The sequence below is a fragment of the Ailuropoda melanoleuca genome, chromosome 6 (assembly GCF_002007445.2).
Source record: "Ailuropoda melanoleuca isolate Jingjing chromosome 6, ASM200744v2, whole genome shotgun sequence".
NCBI classification, from domain to species: domain Eukaryota; kingdom Metazoa; phylum Chordata; class Mammalia; order Carnivora; family Ursidae; genus Ailuropoda; species Ailuropoda melanoleuca.
The window spans coordinates 113573956-113600216 of record NC_048223.1 but is presented as its reverse complement, the minus strand read 5'-3'; the positions used below and the strand labels follow the sequence as shown (position 1 = coordinate 113600216).

Genomic DNA, 26261 nt, shown 5'->3' with positions numbered 1-26261 from the left:
GTTAAACTTATCTAAAAATATTAAGAACACAGTAGAAAATTCTTTTTTGCCCCATCCTGTCAGAACAGTGGCAGCATGGTAGACTGGGGTATGCCCAGTTTTGGTCAGAAGCCTGCAGTTGGAAGATTCCCACTTCCACTCGCAAATTCTGATTTGTTGTGCACATCAACCTCTCTGAATCAAAATTTGTCATCTCTGAGGGGGACAATACCTGATGGAATTGTTTTATAGCCATTAAGGCATAAAAATACTAGATATTATTTTAACTAAGTTAATCTTTTGTTACACACATAATAGCATAATTGTGACTCAGGTTAGCTCTATAACAGTAATTTTTTTTTTTGCCTTCATTTAATATTCTATAAAGAAAACTGCCTTTCAGTTCCTTTGGCTTAAATTTTCATGAATGCTTCTATTTCCAGATGTCTTTGTATACACATCCATTCCTCCATTTTCTTTTTTTTTTTTTTTTTAAAGATTTTATTTATTTATTCTACAGAGATAGAGACAGCCAGCGAGAGAGGGAACACAAGCAGGGGGAGTGGGAGAGGAAGAAGCAGGCTCACAGCAGAAGAGCCTGACGTGGGGCTCGATCCCACAACGCCGGGATCACGCCCTGAGCCGAAGGCAGACGCCCAACCGCTGTGCCACCCAGGCGCCCCTCATTCCTCCATTTTCTAACATCAGTGTGTTGTCCAGGGTCCCAACAGGAATTCTTAATTAAGAATGGTTAGTTGTGCACTGGATGTGACAGTTTGAGGGTTTGCTGTTCTTGCACTGCTGCCTCCCGGAATTGCTTACTTGTGAACTACAGCCAGGATCCTTGTGCGGCAGGTAGTTTTCTGCAACAACTTGAGTGTACACCGAGTCAAATAATCTAAGTTAAACCACTGTGCCAAAAAGGCTTGAATAAACTTGCATGCTACATTTTTCTCCTTCCCAAACATTTGCATGATTTGCTTCCTCGCTGTGTCCCGCGCTCCTCAGAGAGGCCCGCCCTGACTACCTTATCTAAATGCAGTGCTCAAGGGGCACCTGGGTGGCTCAGTCGTTAAGCATCTGCCTTCGGCTCAGGGCATGATCCCAGGAGTTCTGGGGTCAAGCCCCGCATCAGGCTCCTCCGTGGGAAGCCTGCTTCTTCCTCTTCCACTCCCCTTCCCTGTGCTCCCTCTCTCACTGGCTGTCTCTCTCTGTTAAATAAATAAATAAGATCATAAATAAAATAAATGCACTGCTCAAGGGGCACTTGAGTGGCTCAGTCGGGTGAGCATCTGACTCTTGGCTTTGGCTCCACCGGTGATCTCAGGGTGGTGAGATCTAGCCCATTGGGCTCTGTGCTCAGTGGGGAGTCTGCTGGAGATTCTCTCCGTCTGCGCATGCCCTCCTACCTCCCTTCCCTCAGAACATGCTCGCACGTGCTCTCTCTCCCAGATAAATAAATTTTTTAAAAAAATAAAATCACTGGTCAAGTCACACTATGTCCTCTTGCTCTCCTTTAGTTTTCTTAATAGGACGTGATCACTGCCTGATATTTTATTATATTATGTTTATTTTCACTGTCTCCCTTTGAATGTAAGCACCATGAGGGCAGGGATGGTTTGCTGACATCCTTCAGCACACAGAAGTGTATAGGTATGTAGTAGGTACCCAGTAAGCATTTGTCTAGTGAATGAATGATCTTCAAAGTAGGAGAAAGGCCTATGCTATGGAACTAGACCCAGATCTCAATTCAACCACTTACTAGCTGTGTGACCTGGAACAAATGCTGGGCTTCAGGTTTTTTGGTTTTTTAAAATTCATAAAACAGGATTCCATAGACTTACTAATTTCATAAACCTGAATATTAAATAATGCACTTAAAGATAAACTTAGTAAATAGTAGTTGTGCAATAAGTGTTAAGTAATAGCTATTACTATTAATAATTCCAAAATATTAGGTTTCTTATAGTTCTGAAAACTTCACAGGCGATTTTTTAAGGCTTTATTTATATTTTTCTGGAGGACTCAAAATGAAATTTCTGCTTGAACTTTTGTATTTTGTTTTATATTTTTAAATTTCATTCAGATTTCTTCTGTAACTATTATTAGAATATCATTGAAATGTTCATAAAATCTAAAGCAAGATTTTTCACCCTCAGCATTGTTGACATTTGGGGGCAGATCATTCTTTGGTGGTGGTGGGACTGTACTGTGCATTGTACAATGTTCAGCAACATCCCCGACCTCCACCCAAAAGAATCCAGTGGCAATCCCCCACCCCTGTTGTGGCATCCAAAAATGTCTCAAGGCAAATGCCTGGAAGGGCTTTGCCTCAGATTGAGAACTACTGATCTGGTGGAATTCAAATACTGAAGGGATGAAGTGCATAGCTGAGATACCCAATGTGGTAAACTTAAAAGAGTGTGGTTTTCTTTATCTGATTATATTTCACTTGATTTGAAATATACAGATTCTTTGGAAGAAGTTAATAGCCTGACTGCCAGGGAATGTTTTATAAAGTATAATATATCATAACAAAAGGACTGCTTAGGAATGTTGGTTTATTAATCATAAGTATCTATAATCTGCAAACAGATTATATTTCACATCTCCATTTTTAATTATGTTTTACTTATGCTGCTCTTTTTATATTTAGGTTAATTAAAGAAAATAAGAAGCATCAGGAGCTCATCTTAGACATTTGTTCAGAAAAAGACAATTTAAGAGACGAACTAAAAAAAAGAACAGAAACAGAGAAGCAGCATATGAATACAATTAAACAGGTAAAAAAACAAAAATCTTTAAACACTATACTTCAATTTGTAATATAAATACATGCCTGAAATTTTGTGTATAAGTTAAAGTTCTATAAGCTAAATTATATTTTAATTGCAGGGGATTGCTTGGTATGTAAAGCATTCCTTTTTTATGAAATGGGAATCATAAACTGATTTTTTTTCTTTTATGTAAATTTGTATTTTTATAGGATACGTGTGAGTGTATTCTATATATAATAGAAATCTGAGGAAAAAAGATTTGGCAGTCAGACTTTCTACCACTTAGAGGAAGAAGCAATGTATATCTTAAAGTTTATATCTAACATTAGAATATTTCTAAGCTTATAGTTTAACGTGATTCCATTCTCAGTATTATTGTGTTACTACACTGGGAGACTGGCTCTCCTGCTTCAGATTTTATCTGGCTAGCTGTCTTCCCCAGTTTGTCTTTCCTCTTTTTCTTTCCTTTTTAAATTTTTTAAACATGAACTCTGATGTATGGATCAACAAAGTGAATATTCAGACTATTGGCAAAGCTGAACTGCCCTTTATCTTTCTGAGCTGCTTTTTTCCTTCTGTGGACAGGATTAGAAGCATTTTAGCCTTAAAAGTCTTTCCTTTTGTCTCATCCTTCACCAAAAACTATATAATGGGCAAAAAAAAAAAAAATAAAAAATAAACAGTTGATAATAAAAAATTAAGCCAAGTTTCACTTGCTTATGTCTTAGTATACTTAATGCACCATTACATGGTTGGAAGGTGATTGTATTTGTAAATTTTACTTAATCCTGATTTTTGTGTGCTTTAGAGCTATACCACAGTAACCCAAATTTAGATTTTCAAAATGTGAGGGAAGCTTAATAATGGACAGAAGCCACATTTTGATAGGCAGGTCACTGCTGATGACCAGAAACTTCAGACTGAATATGTGGGGGAGAACCAGAGCTGTTCTTTTCATAAGCTTGTTAGTGGTTGTGCCTTTTTTAAGGAGAAAATTGGATTCTTCTTTCTTTTGCTAGTCAGTATAGCAGGATTTTTTTTTCTTAGTTTTATTTCTAGATCTCCACCTTTCAGTATGGCAGCCACTAGGCACATACAGCCTTTGAGAGCTTGAAAGGTGGCTAGTTCAAATTAAGAAATGCTGTAAGTATGAAATACACACTTAATTTTAAAAAGTTAGTATAAAAAAAAGTAAAATTGGGGGCACCTGGGTGGCTCAGTTGTTAAGCATCTGCCTACGGCTCAGGGCTGATCCCAGGGTCCTGGGATCTATCCCCGCATCGGGCTCCCTGATCCTCTGGGAGCCTCCTCCTTCCTCTCCCACTCCCCCTGCTTGTGTTCCCTCTCTCACTGGCTGTCTCTCTCTCTGTCAAATAAATAAATAAAATCTTAAAAAAAAACAAAAAAACAAGTAAAATCTGTCAGTTTTTCAAGCTGATGTTCAAGTGATATTTTGGATATATTAAGTTTAATATTCATTTCACCACTATTTTGCTTCTTAAAATCTGTCTACTAGAAAATATAAATTACACATATGGCCTATATTCTATTGGACAGTGTTACTCTAGGTAATTTTTCATAAGGAAAATTAGTACACATATTCTATAAGCTAACATTTAGGGTTTTTTCCCAACAGCTTTATTGAGGTATAATTTAAATACCATGCAATTCACCCATTTCAAAGTGTGCTGTTTAATGGTTTTTAGTTGTACAACCTTTACCACTATCTTAGAATATTTTACCACCTCACCGTCCCCGCAAAGAAACCCTGTATCCATTAGTAGTCAGTCCTTAGGATTTTACGTATACAAGATCATGTCATCTGTAAATAGAGAGTTTTACTTATTCCTTTCCAACCAAGGGCTTGTATTTCATTTCTTAACCTAATTGCTTGGTCAGGACCCTCCAATATAGTGTTGAATAAAAGTGGCAAGAATGGATATCCTTCTCTTGTTCCTGACCTTAGGCATTCAGCCTATCACCATTAAGTTACAATGCTAGCTGTGGGTTTTTCACAGATGCTTTTTATCAGGTTGAAGAAGTACATTATTATTCCTACTTTACTGTGTTTTTATCGTGAAAGAGTTGAATTTTATCAAATGCTTTTTCTGCATTTATCAAAGTGATCGTGTGTTTTTGTTCTATTGATATGGTGCATTACATTAAATGATTTCTGGATGTTAAGGCAGCCTTGCATTGCTAGGATAAATAGCTTTGGGTCATGGTGTGTAATTCTTTTTATATATCGTAGGATTGTTTTGCTAATACTGTGATTTCCATTGATTGAGAATTTGTCTATCTATATTCATAAGAGATACTGGTCTTATACCTCTTTTTCTTGTGATTTCTTGGTTTTGGTGTCAGGGTAATATTAACCTCATAGAATGAGTTGGAAAGTGTTTCTTTTGGGGAAGAGTTTGTGAAAAATTGATTTGGTATTCAGGGCACCTGGCTGCCTCTGTCTGAGAAGCATGTGACTCTTGATCTTGGGGTCATGAGTTTAAGTCCCATGTTGGGTATAGAGATTACTTAAAAATGAAGTCTTAAAAAAAGAATTGGCATTCTTTAAATGCATGATAGAATTTATCTGTGTAGTCTCCTGGGCTTGAATATTTCTTAGTAGGTTTTGTTTATTTTTTTACTAATAAAATCTCTTTACTTATAGGTCTACTCAGATTTTCTGTCTCTTCTTGAGCTAGTTTGTGTAGTTTGTGTCTTTCTAGGAATTGTCCTTTTATTTCATCCAAGTTAAATTTGCCATAGTTTTCATTTATACTGTTTTTATTTCTGTAAGGTCAGTATGTCTCTTATTTCCATTCTAGTAATTCGAGTCTCGCTCCATTCCCTTTTTACCTAAAGGTTTGTCAATTTTGTTAATCTTTTCAAAGAACCATTTTGTTGAGTTTTCTGTTTTTCTATTTTCTATTTAATTTTCATTCTAATATTTATTATTTCCTTCCTCTTGCTGGCTTTAGGTTTAGTTTGCTTTTCTTTTTCCAGTGCCTTAAGATGAAAGTTTGAGTTATTGATTTGAGAACTTTCTTCTTTTTTAATATAGGTGTTTATAGCTATAAATTTCCCTCTAAGCATTGCTTTAGATACATCCCCTAAGTTTTGGTATGTTGTATCTTTATATTTCTAATTTTTTTCATATTTTCTAATTTTCCTTGTGATTTCTCCCATTGGTTATTGAAATGTTGCTTAATTTTTACATATTTGTGAATTTCTGATATTTCTTGCTGCTACTGATTCTAGTTTCATTTCATTATGGTTGAAGAACATACTTTATAAGATTTCAATCTTTTAAGTTTATTGAGGTTTATTTTATGGCCTAGCATATGTTTAGTCCTAGAGAGTATTCCATGTGCACTTGATGAGCATGTGTATTCTCTGGTTGTTGGGTGGAATGTTGTATAGATGCATTAGATGCAATTGTTTTATAGTTTTGCTCAAGTCTCTTATTTCCTTGTTAATCTTCTGTCTAGTTCTGTCCGTTATTGAAAGGTATTGAAGTCTCCTAACTATGAATTGCCTCCTTCATTTCTGTCAGTTTTTGGTTCATGTATTTTAGTGCTACGTTATTAGGTACATATGTACTTAGAATTATTCTAGATTGACCATTTAATCATTATGAAATATTCTTCTCTCTCTGGTAACGTTTTTTCATAGGTTAATTTGTATATTAGTATAGCCACTCCTATTTTCTTACGGTGTTATTTGCTTGCTGTATCTTTTTCCATCCTCTTTCTTTCAGTCTGTATCTTTGAATCTAAAGCATGTCTTATAGATAGCATATTGTTGGATCTTGTTTTTTTCCTCCAGTCTGACAATCTCTGCCTGTCATATGATTATTTAATACAATCTCATTTAATGTTGTTATTGACAGTAGATTTATGTCTGCCATTTTTTCTATGTCTCATGTCTGTTTTGTTCCTCTCTCCCTCCCTTACTGCTTTCTTTTGCATTAAATTTCTTTCATATTTTCACTATATTTTTTTGAGTTATTTCCTTAGTGATTGTTCTAGAGCTTACCATATACATCTTACCAGAATCTGCATCAGCTTTATACTACCTTAATTCTAATGAGATTTAGAAACATTGCTAACATTTACTTTTGGTTTCTGTTTGAAGTATATTCATTACATTCTCTATGTTCCCTTTCATTGTTTATATTTATTTGAAGTGTTAGTGGTCTGTTTGGTATAGCTATAAAAATAATCTGGAAATAATTTTCTTTACAGTTAGAATCAAGAATAGAAGAACTTAGTAAAGAAGTTAAAACTTCCAAAGATAAACTAGTAGCTCAGGACATCGCAGCTAAAAATGCAGTTCAGCAGTTGCATAAAGAGATGGCCCATCGGATGGAACAGGTATTTTTCAAATCATGATCATTATTAACTTTATATTCTGGTGACGTTTTCTTGTTAATATAAACTAATCTGATAGACTATTTTGGGTATCAGTGGTATCTTAAGAATAGGTTATTAATCTTTTTAAAAAATGCTAAAGCAATTCATAAATACATCTTAGCTACAAAAATATTTTTAATAAATTGAGGAAGCATACAGGGGCACGTGGGTGACTCAGTAGGTTATGTGTCTGCCTTTGGCTCAGGTCGTGATCCCAGGGTCCTGGGATTGAGCCCCACATCAGGCTCCCTGCTCAGCAGAGAACCTGCTTCTCCCTCTCCCTCCGCTGCTACCCCTGCTTGTGCACACACGCGCGCTCTCTCTCTGTCAAAATAAATAAACAAAATCTTAAAAAAAAATAAGTATACAGAATAAAAAGTGGAAATCCTTCTTCATTTGTACCTCTGTCTTCCTGCACCCAAATCCTTGGTATTTCATTCCTTGTTCCAAGGCTAATTATTGATATTTTGGTTATGTATCTTACCATATATACATGTATAAGTCACACGAGCTTATGTGTGTGTATTCATATACTTATTCCTCCTACTTGGTTGGAATCTTACTGTGCATCTTTTTGGAGTTTTTTTTCCTACTTAATATACCTTGATCATCTTTTTGAGTTGGTATATATGGATTTCAGAAGAAATCATTTTAAGCATTGTTTTTGTGTTATTATTACCTGAACTCCTTTTTTTTTTTTTTTTTTTTAAGATTTTATTTATCTGAGACAGAGCCCCATGTGGGCGCATAAGCCGGGGGAGGGGGGTGTGTGCAGCACAGAGGGGAGAAGCAGACCCCAGCTGAGCAGGGAGCCTGAGGCCACAGGCCCAGTCCCAGGACCCTGAGATCATGACCTGAGCCAAAGGCAGACGCTCAACCGACTGAGCTGCCCCTGAACTCCTTCTTAAGTATGGAATCTTACTTGTCTTCATTTTCTTAGCACCATGCCTCACTCACTGTTGGTCCTTATGGTGAATTGAATCAGGAAGTATTAACTGACTGCTAACACTGTTAGTGAGATGGATCCTGTCCTTTTTACGCTGAAGCTACTGTCATAGGTAGCTTTCTGAAAGAATTTTAGGAAACAGATGATCCTCAACCTTTATTTCTGTGATTCTTTTCAATATGATGATTTAAAACCTATGCTATTAGGTCTCAAACTTTTTGTACTAATTGAAGAGAAATAAAGAGGATGAGACCTTAAGATGTCGGTTTTAGTAGACTCAAAAATAGCTGATATTAGAACCATCTGGTAAGCTTTTTAAACAATATATTCTTCGGAGTTTATTGCATTTTAAAATAAAAACAAAATAGTAGTTGTATATGCACAACAACAACTCAAAGAGTAAAAAATGAGTCTTCTTCCAAACCTTTTCTTCCATTTTCTCCCTTCCCAGAAGTAACCATTGATGCCAGTTTCCTGTGTATTCTTCCCAAAATGTTTATTGCATAGACAAGCATGTATGTATTCCCAGGACTTCCTCTTCCCATTCCACTCCTTTTTCATAAATGACAGCATGTTGCATTCACTACTATGTAACTATTCCCTCTGTAATGATGAAGAATTTAGGTGAAGTTATTAATCGAAGCTAATATATTGAGATTTAACTATGTGCCAGGCCATGTTTAAAAAGCAGTTTACAGGGGCGCCTGGGTGGCGCAGTCGTTAAGCGTCTGCCTTCGGCTCAGGGCGTGATCCCGGAGTTCTGGGATTGAGCCCCACATCAGGCTCCTCCGCTGGGAGCCTGCTTCTTCCTCTCCCACTCTCCCTGCTTGTGTTCCCTCTCTCGCTGGCTGTCTCTCTCTGTCAAATAAATAAATAAAATCTTAAAAAAAAAATAGCAAAAGTTTAAAAAAAAATAAAAAGTTTACAATTTATTGAATTTTCATAATGATGCTAAGCGGTGGGTATTGTGTAGATTTTGGAGATTATTTCATTTAAATATTTCTACATCTGCTTCATTCCTTTTTACTCCTATCTTTTCCTCTCAACTTTTTGAAAGTTTTCAAGCCTGTAAAAAGGTAAAAGAGTAGTAAAATGAACATTAGTTTATCCTTCACGTGGAGTCACCAAACCTGGTAAATTTTACTTAGAAATAGATTCCCAGCATGAGTGTGCATGTGTACACACACAGTACATTCCCCAGTTTAATTTTCCAGCTTAAGGTTTTTCCATTTCTCAGAATAGATAGGTAGAATGAATTTGAACCTCAAACTTAACAAGAGGGTAGACTTATAAATTCTCAGGGACTTTACAGTATGTTCCCTTTATCCCACTGTGGCCTGGTATTGGGAAATGTCTACAGGGCAATAAAGAGTTCAGGCTTAGCATGCCATTCTGGATTCCTGCTTTCCTCTTAGCTTCTTTGGCCCTGGGGAGTTTCTCATACTTTCTTGTGGGCTCAACTATTTATTAAAAGGATGTTTGTGGGGTGCCTGGGTGGCTCAGTCGGTTGAGAGTCCAACTCTTGGTTTCAGCTCAGGTTGCAGTCTCAGGAATTTGGGATTGTGAGCTTCAGGCTCAGTGGGGAGTCTGCTTCTCCCTCTCCATCTGCCCCTCCCCCACACATGAGTGTGCGTGCTCTTTCTCTCAAATAAATAAAGAAATCTTTAAAAAATAAAAGGATGTTTGTTGTATTTCATCTAAAATTTTTGGTGTTTTGAATGGGGATAGTTTATCTGCCATATTTCAAGAAGCAGAACCTCTTAATTTTATCTTAATTTTAACTGGCTGTTGAATTCTGTTGATCATCTTATTCATGCTTTCTTTATGTTCATCCAAGTCAATGATAAACATCTTAAACTGGTCAAATCTAAAGACTTACTGGCTCTTCCTTTATCTGTACGGTAGGTGGACTGACTTGCTGTGGAAGCTTAAGTAGTAGTGACTGTATCATCTTGTTTAATACACCCAGCAGTTCTGGGAAGCAGGTTGAAACCTAGAAACATGAACTTTTAGTGCCCCAGGTTATTCCTTTTTTTTTTTTTTTTAAAGATTTTATTTATTTATTTAACAGAGAGAGACAGCCAGTGAGAGAGGGAACACAAGCAGGGGGAGTGGGAGAGGGAGGAAGCAGGCTCCCAGCAGAAGAGCCTGACGTGGGGCCCAATCCCAGAACTCCAGGATCACGCCCTGAGCCGAAGGCAGATGCTTAACGACTGAGCCACTCAGGCGCCCCCCCATGTTGTTCTTTTGCAGCTGATCCATGGATGACTGAGTAACAGGACATCCCTGCTGTAGTCAAGAACCTCGTAATATTTTAGTTTATTTATTTTAATTGTCTCTTCTCTGGTGGTTCTGCTTCTCATCTCTCAATTTCAGTGAAGCTTTCATCCTGCCACCAGTTCTCTTACTAAAAACATACGTTTAATAAAAGCTTAATCTTTTGGCTTCCCATTGCCTATAGGATAAAATCGCAGCTCAATAGCATGATAAGAGAAGCCCATCTTCCTTTGAAGATTTAATCTCTACCAGTCTATTTCACAACTACTTCCTCCCCAGTCCAACCAACCCGCCAAATTTAAATCCTGTAAAATGTCTTGGTCTCCTACAAAAAATCATGCTATTTTATACCTTCAGGTATTTGTACATTTCTTTTTAGTTATTTGTATATATGTGTTAATGTAATGCTGTGTAAATGTTTTGCTTATATGTTGTTCATACTAGGTAGTGAGCTCTTCTGGGACAGAAGCCACAACTTATTCTTTGTGTTTCTAAAAACTGATATGTTGTCCGAGCATCAGCTTATGAAACCAGACTTCTTTTTAAGTTGACATTACCATTAATTACCTTTTCTAAGGATATTCAGTTATCTAAAAAATATACCTAATTCTGTTAACCAGTTCCAGCACAGTTTTCTCAGTCCTTGTCCACAATTACATTGTGAAATACTCAGGGATCTCTGACATTCTTATTCCAATGTTTCCCTTAATTTTTCTTGAAAATCAGCAGGCTGTTTCAGTGGGGGGGAAAAAACCCAGTTGGACAATTTTAAAAAGTATTTGTACGTATAGTATTCTGAGTGTCAACTAGATGTGCTTATCAGCTGTGCCAGAACTTCGTGAAACACTTTTTTTTTTTTAAGATTTTATTTATTTAATTGACAGAGATAGAGACAGCCAGCGAGAGAGGGAACACAAGCAGGGGGAGTGGGAGGGGAAGAAGCAGGCTCATAGCGGAGGAGCCTGATGTGGGGCTCGATCCCACAACACCGGGATCACGCCCTGAGCTGAAGGCAGACGCTTAACCGCTGTGCCACCCAGGTGCCCCAATGAAACACTCTTTGTCATTACTTTTCATCAGAGGATGGGAGCTTTTCCTACATTCTCTTAACATGATACTGTCTTTAATTCAGTTACAGTATCAGTTGGCATTTACCACTAGTTACTATTGAAAATCCCTTAAATTTAAGATTCCATCTTTTATAACATAAATAAGTGCTCCATCATATTTGCAAATTGTGAATTTAAATGTACTTAAATGTAAAAGTTTTCATTGTATAAAACTTCAGAATATGGAGTACCAGCTTAATGTTAATAGAGTATTTTAAGAGTGTATAGATGTCACACTTAGTCCCATTAGGTATTTTTTATTAAGTGAAATACTTTTCTTTTTTCTTTTTTAAAGATTTTATTTGAGAGAGCATGGGGTGGGGAGAGGGGCAGAGGGAGAGGGAGAAGCAGACCCCCTGCTGAGCAGGGAGCCTGCCTACACCTACGTAGGCTCAATCCCAGGACCCTGAGATCATGACCCGACCCTTAACTGACTGAGCCACCCAGGCACCCCAGTAAGTGAAATACTTTAAAAAAGCTTTTCATATACAGGAAATCAAATGATTAATTAGCATATGGTTACTTACTTTTTGCAAGGGAGCTAAGAAGAGCTAAGATTTTTAGATTTTAGGAATTGTCAGCCATACAGTCAGGGTCCTGGCAGAAAACAGAAACTGCTGATTTGAAAATTTAATAAAAGAACTCGTTACAAAAGGTATAGACAAGGTTTAGGGGGCCCAAAGGGAGAATGCAGGGTCCTGGGGTACTTGAGAAGCCATTGTTACTCTTTGAGCTAAAGGAATAAGGAGAGGGAACAGGTAGTGCTACTGGGAGGGGCTAATTGTATAGTGAGGGCACCTGACTTGAGCAGTGGCCTTCATCTAACCTGGTGATTCTGGAGGAGCCAGATCTCACTCTTGGCCTGTACTTCTTATCTTCTGCCTAGTACCTTCTTTTGGCTGAGTGGAGGTTATGAGGGCAAAGAAACTTGTTGGTATGGTCCAGGATAGTCATCTTCCCAAAGCACAGGGTGGGATAGGAAAGAGTGGAAAAGTGGATCTGGAGGAGTAAACAGAAAACAGCAACTATGTCAGCCAAAGGAAGAAAAAAAAGGAAAGGGTAAAAACAAGTATTAGTGATGTTAATTTGTTTACTCTTATCATTTTTCTATAATTTTGAATTTTTCCTTTCATTAAAAAGTTTCATGACACAGGTCCTGGGAATGTTGTGCAAAAATCAAAAAATACGTTGGTAATATTATAGAAAAATATTTATTTTTATTTTGATTTGAAAAAAATTTTTATTAATGCTGGTTATTTTTTCAAAGGCCAACAAAAAGTGTGAAGAGGCACGCCAGGAAAAAGAAGCAATGGTAATGAAATATGTAAGAGGTGAGAAGGAGTCTTTAGATCTTCGAAAGGAAAAAGAGATACTTGAAAGAAAACTCAGAGATGCGAATAAAGAATCTGAGAAAAACGCTAACAAAATTAAGCAGCTTTCTCAGGAGAAAGGACGGTTGCACCAGCTGTATGAGACAAAGGTATAACTTGTGGTGTACTTTAGTTGAAATTTATTCTTTTTGCTTTTCCTTATCTAATCAAATAATCATAACTTAATGTGGTTAAAGTCCCTATTAAACATAAAGTTGTTTTTATTAGTTTACCTTCTAAGAACACAAATGCCTTAGTAAGTTTATTATCTCATTACCGGTCTGCAAAAAGTTTTTGCTGGGAAAACAATGAAATACTGACATATGTTGTTTATTAAATAACTTTTTCTTGATAGGTAGTTTTTTAAAACCTTCTTTTAATATCTATATGTTGAAGAAATGAGTTTTTGCTCCAAAAGAACCTTTTATTTTTGTAAAATAAATACATAGTAGGATCAAGATGTGAGTAGTTTCTCAGTGAGAACTATGTAATTTGACTGGAATCTTAATGTGACACTTTTTTTTTTATCATAGAATAGGATTTATATTTTTCTTGTAGAAAAACATGTTCTTTTTAGATGCTGCCCAAAGAAATGTAATTACTGAGCTTCAGAGTCCTTGCTGTTAACTAGCAGCCCCATGGCATGGTCTTGTTTCTAGTCAGTTATCATTACTTGATAACATTATTTTTTTTATTTAACTTTTAGTTCAGTAATGTTGTCATTGTTCTCAGGAATTCTGGAAAAATTTAATTTGTATTTCACCTTAATGCTAGCCAGTTGAGAAGAATCATAAATGTGTATTTGTACTCGCAACATACCTAGTTGTTTGAAATATAAATGTTAATCATCTTATGTCTATTGATTGGACTTCGGATTTGCTACTCTTGTATCATTTGAACTTTGAATTAGGTTTATGTAGGTCATAATATGCTAACCCCTGAAATACAGTGTTATTAAATTGATTATTTTGAAGAGATAGAAAAGATACACAAATAATTGTTTAAATGAAAAAATATAACCTAGTGATATTCTTTTAGGAAAATGAAACTACTAGACTCACCAGAGAAATCGACAAATTAAAGGAAGATATCAGCTCTCATGTTATTAAAGTAAAATGGGCACAAAACAAATTAAAAGCGGAAATGGATTCACACAAGGTAAGTACTGTAATGCAGTAGAAAAATTATTAGAATCAGTTTTAAGAGCAAATGCAAGGCCACTTGGGTGGCTCAGTCAGTTAAGTGACCGACTCTTAGTTTCAGCTCAGGTCGTGATCCTTAGGGTCATGAGGTGGAGCCCCACATCAGCTCCGTGCTTAGTGCAAAGTCTGCTTGGGACTCTCCCTCTCCCTTTGTCCCTCCCCACTGCGTGTGTGTGTGTGTGTGTGTGTGTGTGTGTGTGTGTGTGCGTGTGTGCGCGCGCGCGCACATGCTGTCTCTCTAAAGTAAATAAATCTTAAATGCAGTAAAGTTAATGAGGTATAAAGCTTAATTTAGTGACTTCTGTGGGATAGGTTGGGCATGAATATTTGGTGACTGAAAAGATATTTCCTTGTGTGATTTACATATTAAATTAGAATGTTAAATTTTATCATAAATTGTAAAAAATATTAAATTTTATCATTCATTGTTTACAACTCCAAAACTGACTTTGTTCTTCAAGCATTTCTTGGTATCTATATTTTATATTATACATTGTCAGAGATTTGGGGGAAAGAGGAGAGTCTGTATGTTATCAAAATTGAAACTAAACTCAGGAAATTTAAAAAATATCAGTGATGCTAAGAGTGTTTCCATATCTGTTTATTATTTATATAATTCCATTGGTATTATGCCTAATGAATATCATTTTTAAAAAAAAATTAATATAATGAAGTGATCATAAAGGCTGGTACCTGATGCCATAATTTTAAGCACTAACTGAACTGATATTAAGAGTTAATAAAAATCTGAAGATGATAGAATGTGAAGAAGAACAACAACTCTGAAATATTTAAGTAGAAGAGCAATGTTATTTATAACAGCTTCCAAGTTTTCAAAAATAGGCTTAATGGTATTGTTTAAAACCAGAATCATAGGTAATCTCATTAAATATTTCTGAGTCAGAATTGTTAATAACATTTGAGTATTTTTGCATATAATATTGTCAGAGATATTATTAGAGAAAACTGTAAGGAGAGATGTCCGTGTTGACAGTGGTCAAAGAATAGAGAATGGCAGCTCTCCTCACGTTCTGGGCTAAACTGCTGGTCTAGGGGCGCCTGGGTGGCACAGCGGTTAAGCGTCTGCCTTCGGCTCAGGGCATGATCCCGGCGTTATGGGATCGAGCCCCACATCAGGCTCCTTCGCTGTGAGCCTGCTTCTTCCTCTCCCACTCCCCCTGCTTGTGTTCCCTCTCTCGCATCTGTCTCTCTCTCTGTCAAATAAATAAATAAAATCTTTAAAAAAAAAAAAACAAAAAACTGCTGGTCTGCACCCAAGTGTTGGGGAGCCACACATGTAGAGAAGGAATTGCCAAAAGGGAGTAGGGGCAAAAATCCTTGCAGCGTACAGAGGGCTATAAATCATTTAAAATTTCCCTTTACTTTCAGTTACAGAATGAAGAACTAAAATTCCCAATCCTACAGTATGGTAATGATTTCTAAACAACCTGAGTTGCTTCAAGATGTAAACATGATACTGGGTCATATCTGCTGTCTGTGGCACTTTTCTCCTCCTCATCTATAGCCTTAAGAGGCAAGATCCTGAAACCTATTAGAATGCTAGCATTGGAGAACAAAAGACTGAAATTTGGTCTTCTGTGGCCATATGTGTTAAAAAATGGGTGATAATAGGTATTTAATGTCAGCTTTGAGGTCAGATGAAACCAGATACTCTGTAAGTAGGTTAGAGAAATGGTTTAAGGCTGACATACTAGTTTACATTGTGTAGATTGCTAGAAAATGAAAATAACAAGCATATTGACCTAGTATGTGAAAATTGGTAATTTACCAGTTCTTTTTTGTTTGTTTACATTTTTAAAAAGATTTATTTATTTTAGAGAGAGAAAGAAAGTGTGCATGTGGCAGGGAGGGGCAGAGGGAGAGCGAATCCTCAAGCAGACTCCCCACTGAGTGTGGAGCCTGACATAGGGCTCGATCCCAGGACCCTGACATCATGACCTGAGCTGAAATCAGGGTCAGCTGCTTAACCAACTGAACCACCTAGGTGCCCCTCTACCAGGTCTTTTTGAAGGCATTTATTAACCAGCAAGTGTTTTCCTGGGTTTTCCTCTGTGCCCAGCACTGTATTAAATACTATGGATACTATAAAAGCCATAGAGGACCGAGTAATTGCTTTCAGAGAGTATCTGGGATGAGATCCTGGCTGCCTGTTTTATGTATTTACCTAGTAGATGTGAGGAGTCTCTGGATCAAAGGATACGAGATTTAATGACCATCTAGGCAGTGTTGGCCACCTGTTAAAATGCGGACAAGAGCCAGGACTCTTATAAATTTTTCTACAGGTACCCTTTCCAATTTCTAATCCCTGTGCCCCCAGTCTTAGGTATTAATACTGAAGTTGTGGAGGTTACTGGATTCATTGTGATCAGTAACTTCTGATCAGGCCAGAATTTAAGTCTTAGACTAAGTAGATTGGATAGCTCTGTCATCAGTAGAATTTATCAGTGGGATCAAACAGGAGAAACAATTTCATTTATTCCCTTTCCTAAACTCCCTTGGAAGTTAAACTGAAATGCGTTTTTAATACCTAGCTCTTAAAAACAAAAGCCTTTCATTTTGAGTGTAGTAAAGGACTTCCCCCAGTGTACCTTATTTACTTATTCACCTACCTGGTTGCTACGTATTTACCTACTTGGTCCCAGATAAAATAATCCCACTGGAGCATAGATATGGCCAGTAACAAATGTGGCAGTAGACCATGGTTTGTGCTGGGTGCTTGCCAGTCATTTTTGCTTCAGAGGAAGCTTGAGGAAGAGAGTCTTGGGTATCAAGACAGCATCTAGACCAGCAGGATGTAAGAGACTATCATATGCTGCAGACCTAATGTGTAGCTCGGGGTTGGTGTATTTTATAATGTATTCCCTCCACAAGACCCCACTACTTACTGTCTGTGCTCTTCTGTGAAAGTTATCACATTGTCAACGATAGCCTCATTCTTAAATGGTTTACTCATAAAGCCCACTAATTAGAAGCTAGGGCTCACTTTAATTAGCTTTGGTATTATCTCAATATTATAAACTATATTCTGTGTTCAGTTCTGTAACTCTTCCATAACTATAGTCTATTGCATTATGGAGTAATAGGGTCCAGGTTTACCCTCCCACCTTAAAAAACTTAAAAAAAAAAAAGACAAAATATTTGAAATGAAGATTTTTAGGCTTGGGACAACAAAGGCAGAACAGGACAGTGATCTCTGAGAGAAGGGAAACAAGCAAGATATATTGCCTGGGGAGTTTCCAGGTTGCAGCAAAAGAAGAAGAACCCAGATGTATCTCAGCAATCTCTAGGAATTGATGAGACAAAGTTTGAAGTATAGGGAACAGGGGAGAGTACCACAGAAGAGAAAGATTTGGAAATCTGCAGTGTGTTCCCTTCAGTTCTTCATTTAACTCACTACTTCCTGATCAGTATATGTGTGTGAGAAAGTTAGAGATGGAGAAAAAACTATCAGAAAGGAGTAGGGGCAACAGTTCCTAGAGCTCACAGAGGGCTAGTAGGAACTGTTCATGTTTCCCCCAGCCAAGAGAAAGCCTCTTAATATATAGGGCATCCAGTGGCCCTCAGAAAGGTGTTGTTTCAGCAGTGAGGACTAATTTAACCTGAGACTACACTCTGTTATGGACCCATCTTACAAAGCTTTGAAAGAAATCCTCAAATCAAATGGTTTCAAATAATGATGTCCCAGAAGAAAGCCCAAAATATTCCCGTGAGTTCAAAAATCTCCAGGACCTAAGAACATAAAATTCACAATGTCTGGTATCCAATAAAAAATTACCAGACATGCAAAGAAGCAGGAAAATATAGTCTATAATGAGAAGAAAAGAAAAATCAATTGATAGAAACAAAGGCAGAGATGACATAGATGAAAGAAGTAGGAAGGATGCTAAAACAGCTATTATAAAAATATACTCCATATATTCAAGAAGATAGATAAAAGTGTGACTATGTTAAGGAGAAACATAAAAGATTTTAAAAAGGCCAAGTTGATATAAAGTCTGAGATGAAAAATACATTGGGTAGAATTAACAGAAGATTAGATGCTACAGAAGACAAGATTAGTGAACTTGAAAAACCTGAAACTTTAAGAACATATGAAAACATAGCATAGAAAACTACGCTAGTGATTCCTAGATTTATAAGTTTTACACAGAATCCCAGATTCTTATATTCAGGTGGCTACTTGATATCTCACGTCTTGGGTGACTCACAAGCATCTTCAGCTGATCGTGTCTGAAACGGAGTGCATAATGTGTCTGCCCTCCATTGCTCCCCATCTCAGGAAATGGGGATTCATCCTTTTAGTTGCCCTGGCCAGAAACCTTAGGTTTATCCTTGAGTTCTCAGTCACCATATCCGGTCCCTTAGCAAATCTTGCTCACTTCTTTCTGGTCTTTACCCATCTGTCACCTCTCAGTGACACTTTCCCTGGCTCTCTAAATTTGCTTCCCCTCAAACCCCCTTGTGCCCTTACTTTAGTTTTACTCCTTAGCACTTGTCATTATCTAATATAACATATTTTTACTTATGTATTTTGTGTATTATCTGTGATTATCATTAAATACCAGCTTTATGAGAGTAGAGATTTTATCTGTCTTCTTGCAGTAATATTTCCTCAAAGCTCAGATCAGTGCCTTACATGGCAGGTGCTCAGTAAATAAATGAAATGTAGTCCCTTAACCAATTTTTTTTAAATTTGGTTATTTATTTAATAATTATTTAGCATTATAGGAATCTCTCAGTTACTATTTTTTGAGTGAATTGAGTACCTACTGTGTGCCAAGCTGTTTCAGTTATTGATGATACAGAAGTGGGGAAGAAAAAGAAACATAAGATGATTTGGGGCAGCTGGGTGGCTCGGTCAGTTAAGCAGCTGCTTTCAGTTCAGGAGATGATCTCAGGGTCCTGGGACAAAGCCCCACATTAGGGTTTGATCAGCAGGGGTCTACTTCTCCTTTTCCCTCTTCCCCTACTCGTTTGCACTCGCTGTCTCTCTCAAATAAATAAAATCTTTAAAAAAAAAAAAAAGAAATCAAGTTCTTATTAAAAGACCAGGAACTGGAAGTATATAGCTAGGTACTTAGTTGTATGATAGAGTTATCCAAAACCAACATAAAAGAAATAGTGTGTGAAGATAGATGCAATTTAGATGGTTCACAAGATGAAGAGAAACATTCCAAGTGGAGAAAGAGCAAGAAAAAAAAAGGGAGATGAATATTTGATGTTTAGGAAGACCAACCTCCCTAGAACGAAGGCTTATTTATGCTAGTGATTCTTTCATAGATTCAACAAATATTACATGAACAATTAATATGTGGCAAGTACTAAGCTAGGTGTTGTCCAGAAGCTGTGTCCTCAGTGGGGGTGGGGGGGGACATGTAAGCTTCAGAGCACGGTATCAATTGTTATAATCCAGGAATGCCCTGGACTCTGTCTATGGGAAGGCAGAATAGCAGCTTCTACCCTTTTCTGAAGGGCAGCTACTAGGAGGTGATACTTAAACCCTCATTTCAAATCCACATGATAGCCCAGGCTGTGGGACTGGATGGGTGATTTGAAGAACTTTGGAAAAAGAGTTGCAGAGCAGGGTTTTATCTGGAAAATTGCCGCAGGAAGCAGAAAGCCAGTTAAACAGAAAAGACAACAATGGAAAGGGGAAAAACAGCAGTATGTTGTCTTGTAATAGAAACAGAGGAAGGATATCCAGAGAGTCCGGAGTGGTCAGAACTGGAGCGGGTAAGTCAAGAATAGAAAATGAGAGAAAGTAATTGAATTTGAAGAGAGAGTAGTCCCTACAAACCTTCAGAATTGCTATTTTAGGAGAATGGTTAAGAACAGAAACCAAGTTGCAGTATGGACCTAAAAAGCAGTTTTGAATAGATACCATGGCTGTAAAGTAAAGAATTGTCTTTTATGTGTGTGCAGAGAGCTGTTTAACACTTTGTTCCTCTTGTCTTACCAGGTTAATTACTTCTAGTGATTTACTGAAAACTGTCAAATTTAATTTTATTTAATGGCTATCAGTTTACTGCACCACTTTGGTTTTTTTGTTAGAAGCATAAAGTCTTATTTCTAGAATAGTATCGAACCCCTCAGTGGCAGTGCCAAGATTACTCTGGTCATTGTTCTTACCCTTCGTCACTTTACCATGCCCAACTTTGTCACTGTCAGTGAAGGACAAACTGTTTTCCTTCTCCAGTATAAGGAAGAACCTAGTTCTCCCTACTGTGTGTTTTTTCCCTTTGAGTCTCGTTTATTTTTACACAGAACACTTCACCTCTGACACTTGTGGTCACCAGTTGTGTGGAGGTTTTCCCCCACTACAAGTAATTCTCTGCGATACCACCTAGGTGTCCCTACAGTTTTAGCCGACTCTGACACATCTATCTGGAGATAGCATTGGGTCCCACAGCTTTAGGGCTCAGTCCATCAAGAAGGCCTCCAACCCCCCACACACACATACTTCCGATGCCAACCACAAGCCCAGGTGCATTTGTGACCAGCCAGCTGGAGATCAGAAGTTCTAGCGACGCCCTCCTTGGGTTTGAAGATTTGCTTAAAGAACTCAGGGAAGGACTTGTGTTTATCATGTTCTTAAAGGGTATGATAAAGGGTACAGATGAACAGCTAAATGAAGAGCTATATAGAGCAGGGTCTGGGAGGGTCCCAAGCGTAGGAGCTTCTGTCCCCGTGGAGTTGGGGTGCATCACCCTCTCGGTGTGGTTGTACTGGACAGCCTGGAAGCTCTCCAAACCCCATACTTTGGGATTTTATGGAGTGTTCATTATGAAGGAATGATCCATCATCAACTCCATCTTCAGGCCTTCTTTGGGGGCTGTATTCCAGACTCAACATGACTTCGTCTTTCTGGTGACCAGCCCACATCCAAGAGCCCACCCAGAGTCACCTCATTAGAACAAAAGACACCCTTGTCACCCAGGAAATTACAAGGTTTTCAAGAACTCTGTGTCAGGAACAGAGGTCAAAACCAGTACTGCAACAAGAGATGCTCCTAGTGTTCTTTTAACTTAGGAAATTACAAGGGTTTTGGGGAGCTTTGTGTCAGGGACTGGGGCAGAGGCCAATATGTATCTTTTTTTTTTTTTTTAAAGATTTTATTTATTTAACAGAGAGAGACAGCCAGTGACAGAGGGAACACAAGCAGGGGGAGTGGGAGAGAAAGAAGCAGGCTCCTAGCAGAGAAGCCTGATGTGGGGCTTGATCCCAGAACGCCAGGATCACACCCTGAGCTGAAGGCAGACGCTTAACAACTGGCCACCTAGGCGTCCCCTGTATCTTTTCTTATCTCACACTCTTTTTGTCAATGCAGGAGACCAAAGATAAACTCAAAGAAACAACAACAAAGTTAACTCAGGCAAAGGAAGAAGCTGATCAGATACGGAAAAATTGTCAGGATATGATAAAAACATATCAGGTATGCTTAACTTTTCAAATAGATTAGTAACAAAATTGCACCAAATATCAGTAGCCTTGCTTCATCAGTGTATCTGTAATATTTGAAGTGAGGAATGGATTTGGTAGGGCACTTAAATAAATGACAGGTTATTTCCTGTGTGAAAGTACTTGTAGCTTAACTAGAGATCTTATTAGAGAAGTTTTTAACCAAATAAAAGTACTAGAAAATATCAGAAGAATGAAGAATAGGAGGAAAGGTATAACTTAAAACCCACTCTGTATTATGTTACATATCTTAATGCTATTCTTGTTCATGCAGAATTGACATATTTAAAATCTTTCAGTACAGTCATTTTTAGATACCTAGGTATGCATTTCACAATTTGTAAACTTAACTGCAAATGCCTTCATTTTCCAAAGTATAAACCTTTAAAAATTCAGTCCTACTGTTTTCATTTTGTTCCCATTAGGAGTCAGAAGAAATTAAATCCAATGAGCTTGATGCCAAGCTTAGAGTCACGAAAGGAGAACTTGAAAAACAAATGCAAGAAAAATCCGACCAGCTAGAGGTGAGTGGCTTTGCTCTTTTCATACCCTGCATTGGGCAATGAATACAGAGAAAGAATGAGTACTGTCATCCACTTTGAAGGTTTTTTTGAAGGAATAGGTGATAAATTTTAGGTCTTGTTTAGTACCTAATGACTTGTGGTTTCTTTTAAACTTTTTAAAAGATGCATCACGCCAAAATAAAAGAACTGGAAGATCTGAAGAGGACATTTAAGGAGGGTATGGATGAACTACGAACACTGAGAACAAAGGTAAGGAAATCTCTAGTCGTGATTTCGGAGGAAGGGTAAATACCTTTAATTTTGGACTCCTGATTTTTTTAAGTGTTGGGGAAACACTTTAATTCCAAAGTGAAAGAACTCAGAGGAGTAGAATATCAATTTCCTAGCAATAAAATGGACTCTTTTGTTGAAATGAAAATGTCTTCCACTTTGGTCCCTTTGAAGTATTTGCCAGACATTCCTGTTTTACAGCACCTTTGCTCTTTCTGTCACTTATCCTTGGGCCCCTAATGTATAGGCAGTCTTACCAGCAAATTAATTGGAGAGATAGTTGGGACTTTAGAACTGTAAGTGACAGAAAATAATAGACATTGTATTTCTCCTGTGTAGTGTTGTACAGTTTTAATTTCTAACAATCTAGTATAGTTTTCATTGTAAAAATAGTATCCCTTTTAATATGAATGTGAAATATCATTGTATAGCATTCATTTCTTTAGAAATAGGCTTTTAAGTAACCCCCTTGAATTTGCCATCATTTAATAATTTTCAAAGTGTCCTTCATGTGTCCTTCCATTTGTTCACTGTGCCAGTTCTTTGAGGTAGGTGGGGAAGGTGTATCTTGTTTTCAGGTGAGGAAATGGAGGTTTAGCACGAACAATGTGACATTCTAAAACTGTGACTAAATCATGAGAAATCTGAAACTGAACCCCAGGACTTTTCTTCGTGTTAATTAATCCTGCTCCAGAATTTAGCTTAGTTTTTTGGGGGTTTTTGTTTGTTTGTTTGTTTGTTTGGGGTTTTTTTGTTTGTTTCTTGGGGGGGGGTTGGTGTTTTTTTTGTGGTTTTTTTGGTTTTTTTTTTTTTTTTTTTTTGAGCAAGGGAGAAAATGAGTGTGCGAGCGTGTGAGTGGTTGGTGAGGGGAGGACGGGGAGAGAGAAAGAAAGAATCTTAAGCAGGCTCTACGCACAGTGCAAAGCCCGATGTGGGGCTCCATCTCACAACCCTGAGATCATGACCAGAGCCAAGATCAAGAGTCTGACGCTTACCCAACTGAGCCACCCAGGAGTCCCTAGCTTGGATTATTAATATATAACCACTAGTGAAGTAATTAAGGAACAAGAAAATATTGTTTATAGTGTAACTTGGTTATGATTTTTGATAGGTGAAATGTCTAGAAGATGAACGATTAAGAACAGAAGATGAGTTATCCAAATATAAGGAAATTATTAATCGCCAAAAAGCTGAAATTCAGAATTTATTGGACAAAGTGAAAATTGTGGATCAGATGCAGGAGCAGCATGAAAGGTATAAAGCAAGCAACTTCTGTTTATGCTAATCAGTAAGCTTTTTAATTGTATCTCAAGATTCTGTTACTAAATGTAATTAGTGCATTAAACGAGGATAATTTTATAATTTTACTAGCTAAAAATTTTTAAATTCCTGTTTTCATTTGAACTTTTTTGGATTATCTTTCAAGTTCCTATTATGGCTTCTAAAAATCAAAGTTTATATTCCCTAAATATTGGAAGTAGCAATTTATAAAACAATGGATTTTAGTTTCTTAATCCATTCTTTAACGTTCACATTATTATAGTGCTTACTTCTAAAAGGTAAATATATATGTAGCTCTGTATCTTTGTGTGTGTTGTAGTGCACGGTCAGGAGCCGACATTATTCCTTGGGTTCTGGTAAAACCGTTTAGCTAAACTCTACTCAGGACATCACCTGGCAAAGCCTAGATTCAGCCTGAATCCAAATACGTTCTTTTTCATACTGTACCAGTAGCTGCTGCTCAGTATTGCTAAAAATCCTATCATCCAGGTTGGTGCTGCGATAAATCCGTGGTTAGCAACCTCAACTGGAAATGTTAATGACCTCTAATCCTACCATATGTCCTTAGTCACAGCCTCTCCCCCCACCTTGAAGCATACATTCCAGACATTCTTTCTTTCTTCACCCTTCTGGTCTCCCTCTCCTCACTATTTACTCTTGACAGGTGATTACCTCTTATTTACTTCACAGGAGAAATGGGAGATGCAGGTAACGGTAACTGTTCTTGCAACCTCTTTTTGTCTGTTCTGTGAACTTGCCTTCATCTGCAACCATTCTTTCTCTTCCTTCTGCTATTGTGGAGGAGATGTTCCTGTTCCCCTCTGAACTGAATTGTTCTCTCTCCTTCTGTGGATCCCATGCTCTTCTGCCTTCTCAGGGTCTTTTTGGATTATTTCCTCTTTATCCTTTATCTCTTACTCTTTCTATTTTTTGTTTTTCTACATTTCAATATTAAAAACGTCACAACTGCTCTGATGTCCCCTCACCTTTTTCCTGTCCCTTACAAGCAAACATCCTTGTAGAATCATCTGTACTCTTCCTCCATGCCTTCACCTCCGTTGTCCTTCTTTTCCTCTTGACTTCAGTCTAGCTTCTACCTCAACATCCCATTAAAAACTGCTAATGCCTCCTTCAATCTAGCAGACACTCCTCAGACTAAGCCTTGCTTGAATTTTCAGTATTGAAACCATTAAGCCCATTAGCTTTCTAGCCATGCTCTGTTCCTTTGGTTTCATATCATGCTTTCCTGGTGTTCCTCCCTAGTTTCTGGCCACTTCTTTTCTCAGTGTCCTTGGCAGCCTTTTCTTGGTCATAAAACTCTTTTGTTACTATTTTATCATACCCTGAGTGGTCCTAACTATTCCTGTAGTATGTTGAAGGACCTTCAGGTCATTATCTTCAGCCCTTTTGCTCAGCCCCAGACATGCAAGTGTCAAAGACACCTCAGACTTTTAACATGTCCCAAACTGATTCGTCTATCCCACCCATAAATATGCTCATCTGATGTTCCTGAGTTGAGTGGTGAGTGTAGCATCCACATGATTTTCCAGGCCAAGAACCTGGGCATCTTCCTTGGTTCTCTTCTTCTCCTCATGCATCTAACCAGTCACAGAGTATTATTGACAAACTCTTCAGTATCTTTCAAGTTCATTAACTTTCACACCCCCACCACTGCTGCCATTGTGCTTTCATCTGGAAAACTGCCACAGCTTGTAAACTGGTTTTGTTGTTTTATTTTGTTTTTTGCTTCCCCTATAATCCATTTCCTATACTTTAGTTAGCATAATCTTTTTAAAAAGGAAATGTCAAAACCTTTCAGTGATTTCCCATTGCCTCAGGGACTGTGCAGTAAGTTCAGATGCCATAGCATGGTTTGGAAGATCATTAGTGACCTTGCTTCTCCCTCTGTGCCTTCTCTTTTCACACTCATGGGTGTCAGCAGTAGTTGTTTACAAATGTGGATTGATTGTCTCCTAGGTGCGTGGGCTGTGTTAAGTGCTGTCCTATCCTCATCAGTGTTGAACATGTGCTTGTTAGAACCAACAAGAAAGTCATTCTCGTTACCTTCCCAGATCTAGCACATCCTGTTTCTTCTACCTGGAACATATTTTGTTGTCCCACTCACTCCTACTTTTTCTTCAGATCAGAAGGTAGCAAACTGTGGCTCACGAGCCAAATCTAGCCCACTGCCTTTTTTTGTAAATAATTTGTTTTGGAACACAGCTACTCTCATTCCTTCACGAATGACCTGTGGCTGCTTTCACACTGCAGTGGCAGGGTTGAACACTTGCTGTAAAGACCATATGCTGTAGAAACTTAAATTGTTTACCGTCTGAGCTTTTTACAGGAAAAGTTTGCTAGCCCCTACTTTATTACTTTAAACATGACTTATACTAGGTTAGGCAACCCAGTCTGTGCTTTCATCATCAAAAACATGTAATTTCCTTACTTGACGGAAAGCTCTTTGAAAGCAGGGCCCACGTTGGTCTTATTCACTTATACTTGCAGCTCTTAGTTCCTAGCATATATTAGGTAGTCCTACAAATCCAAATAAATAATTTGGATGAATGAATAAAAGTGCCTTTATGAAGTATTTTATTTGATGAAAATCCCAAACCATTAATGTAATGTCTTGTAG

At 37.6% G+C, this 26261-nt stretch overlaps 1 protein-coding gene across 6 annotated transcripts in view; it reads left to right on the top strand.

Moving 5' to 3' along the window:
• The window catches only part of CCDC186 (coiled-coil domain containing 186), a 52529-nt gene that overhangs the window by 14642 nt on the left and 11626 nt on the right, over nucleotides 1-26261 (top strand). For 5 of the 6 annotated variants that reach the window (XM_034663303.1, XM_019805709.2, XM_002913550.4 and 2 more), the window contains 8 exons: nucleotides 2636-2762; nucleotides 6998-7126; nucleotides 12765-12977; nucleotides 13906-14025; nucleotides 21418-21522; nucleotides 21974-22072; nucleotides 22235-22321; nucleotides 23454-23596. In XM_034663303.1, coding sequence (XP_034519194.1) covers nucleotides 2636-2762; nucleotides 6998-7126; nucleotides 12765-12977; nucleotides 13906-14025; nucleotides 21418-21522; nucleotides 21974-22072; nucleotides 22235-22321; nucleotides 23454-23596 — 1023 coding nt within the window. The remainder of the gene's footprint in view (nucleotides 1-2635; nucleotides 2763-6997; nucleotides 7127-12764; nucleotides 12978-13905; nucleotides 14026-21417; nucleotides 21523-21973; nucleotides 22073-22234; nucleotides 22322-23453; nucleotides 23597-26261) is intronic. The other variant, XM_034663302.1, reaches the window with a different exon arrangement.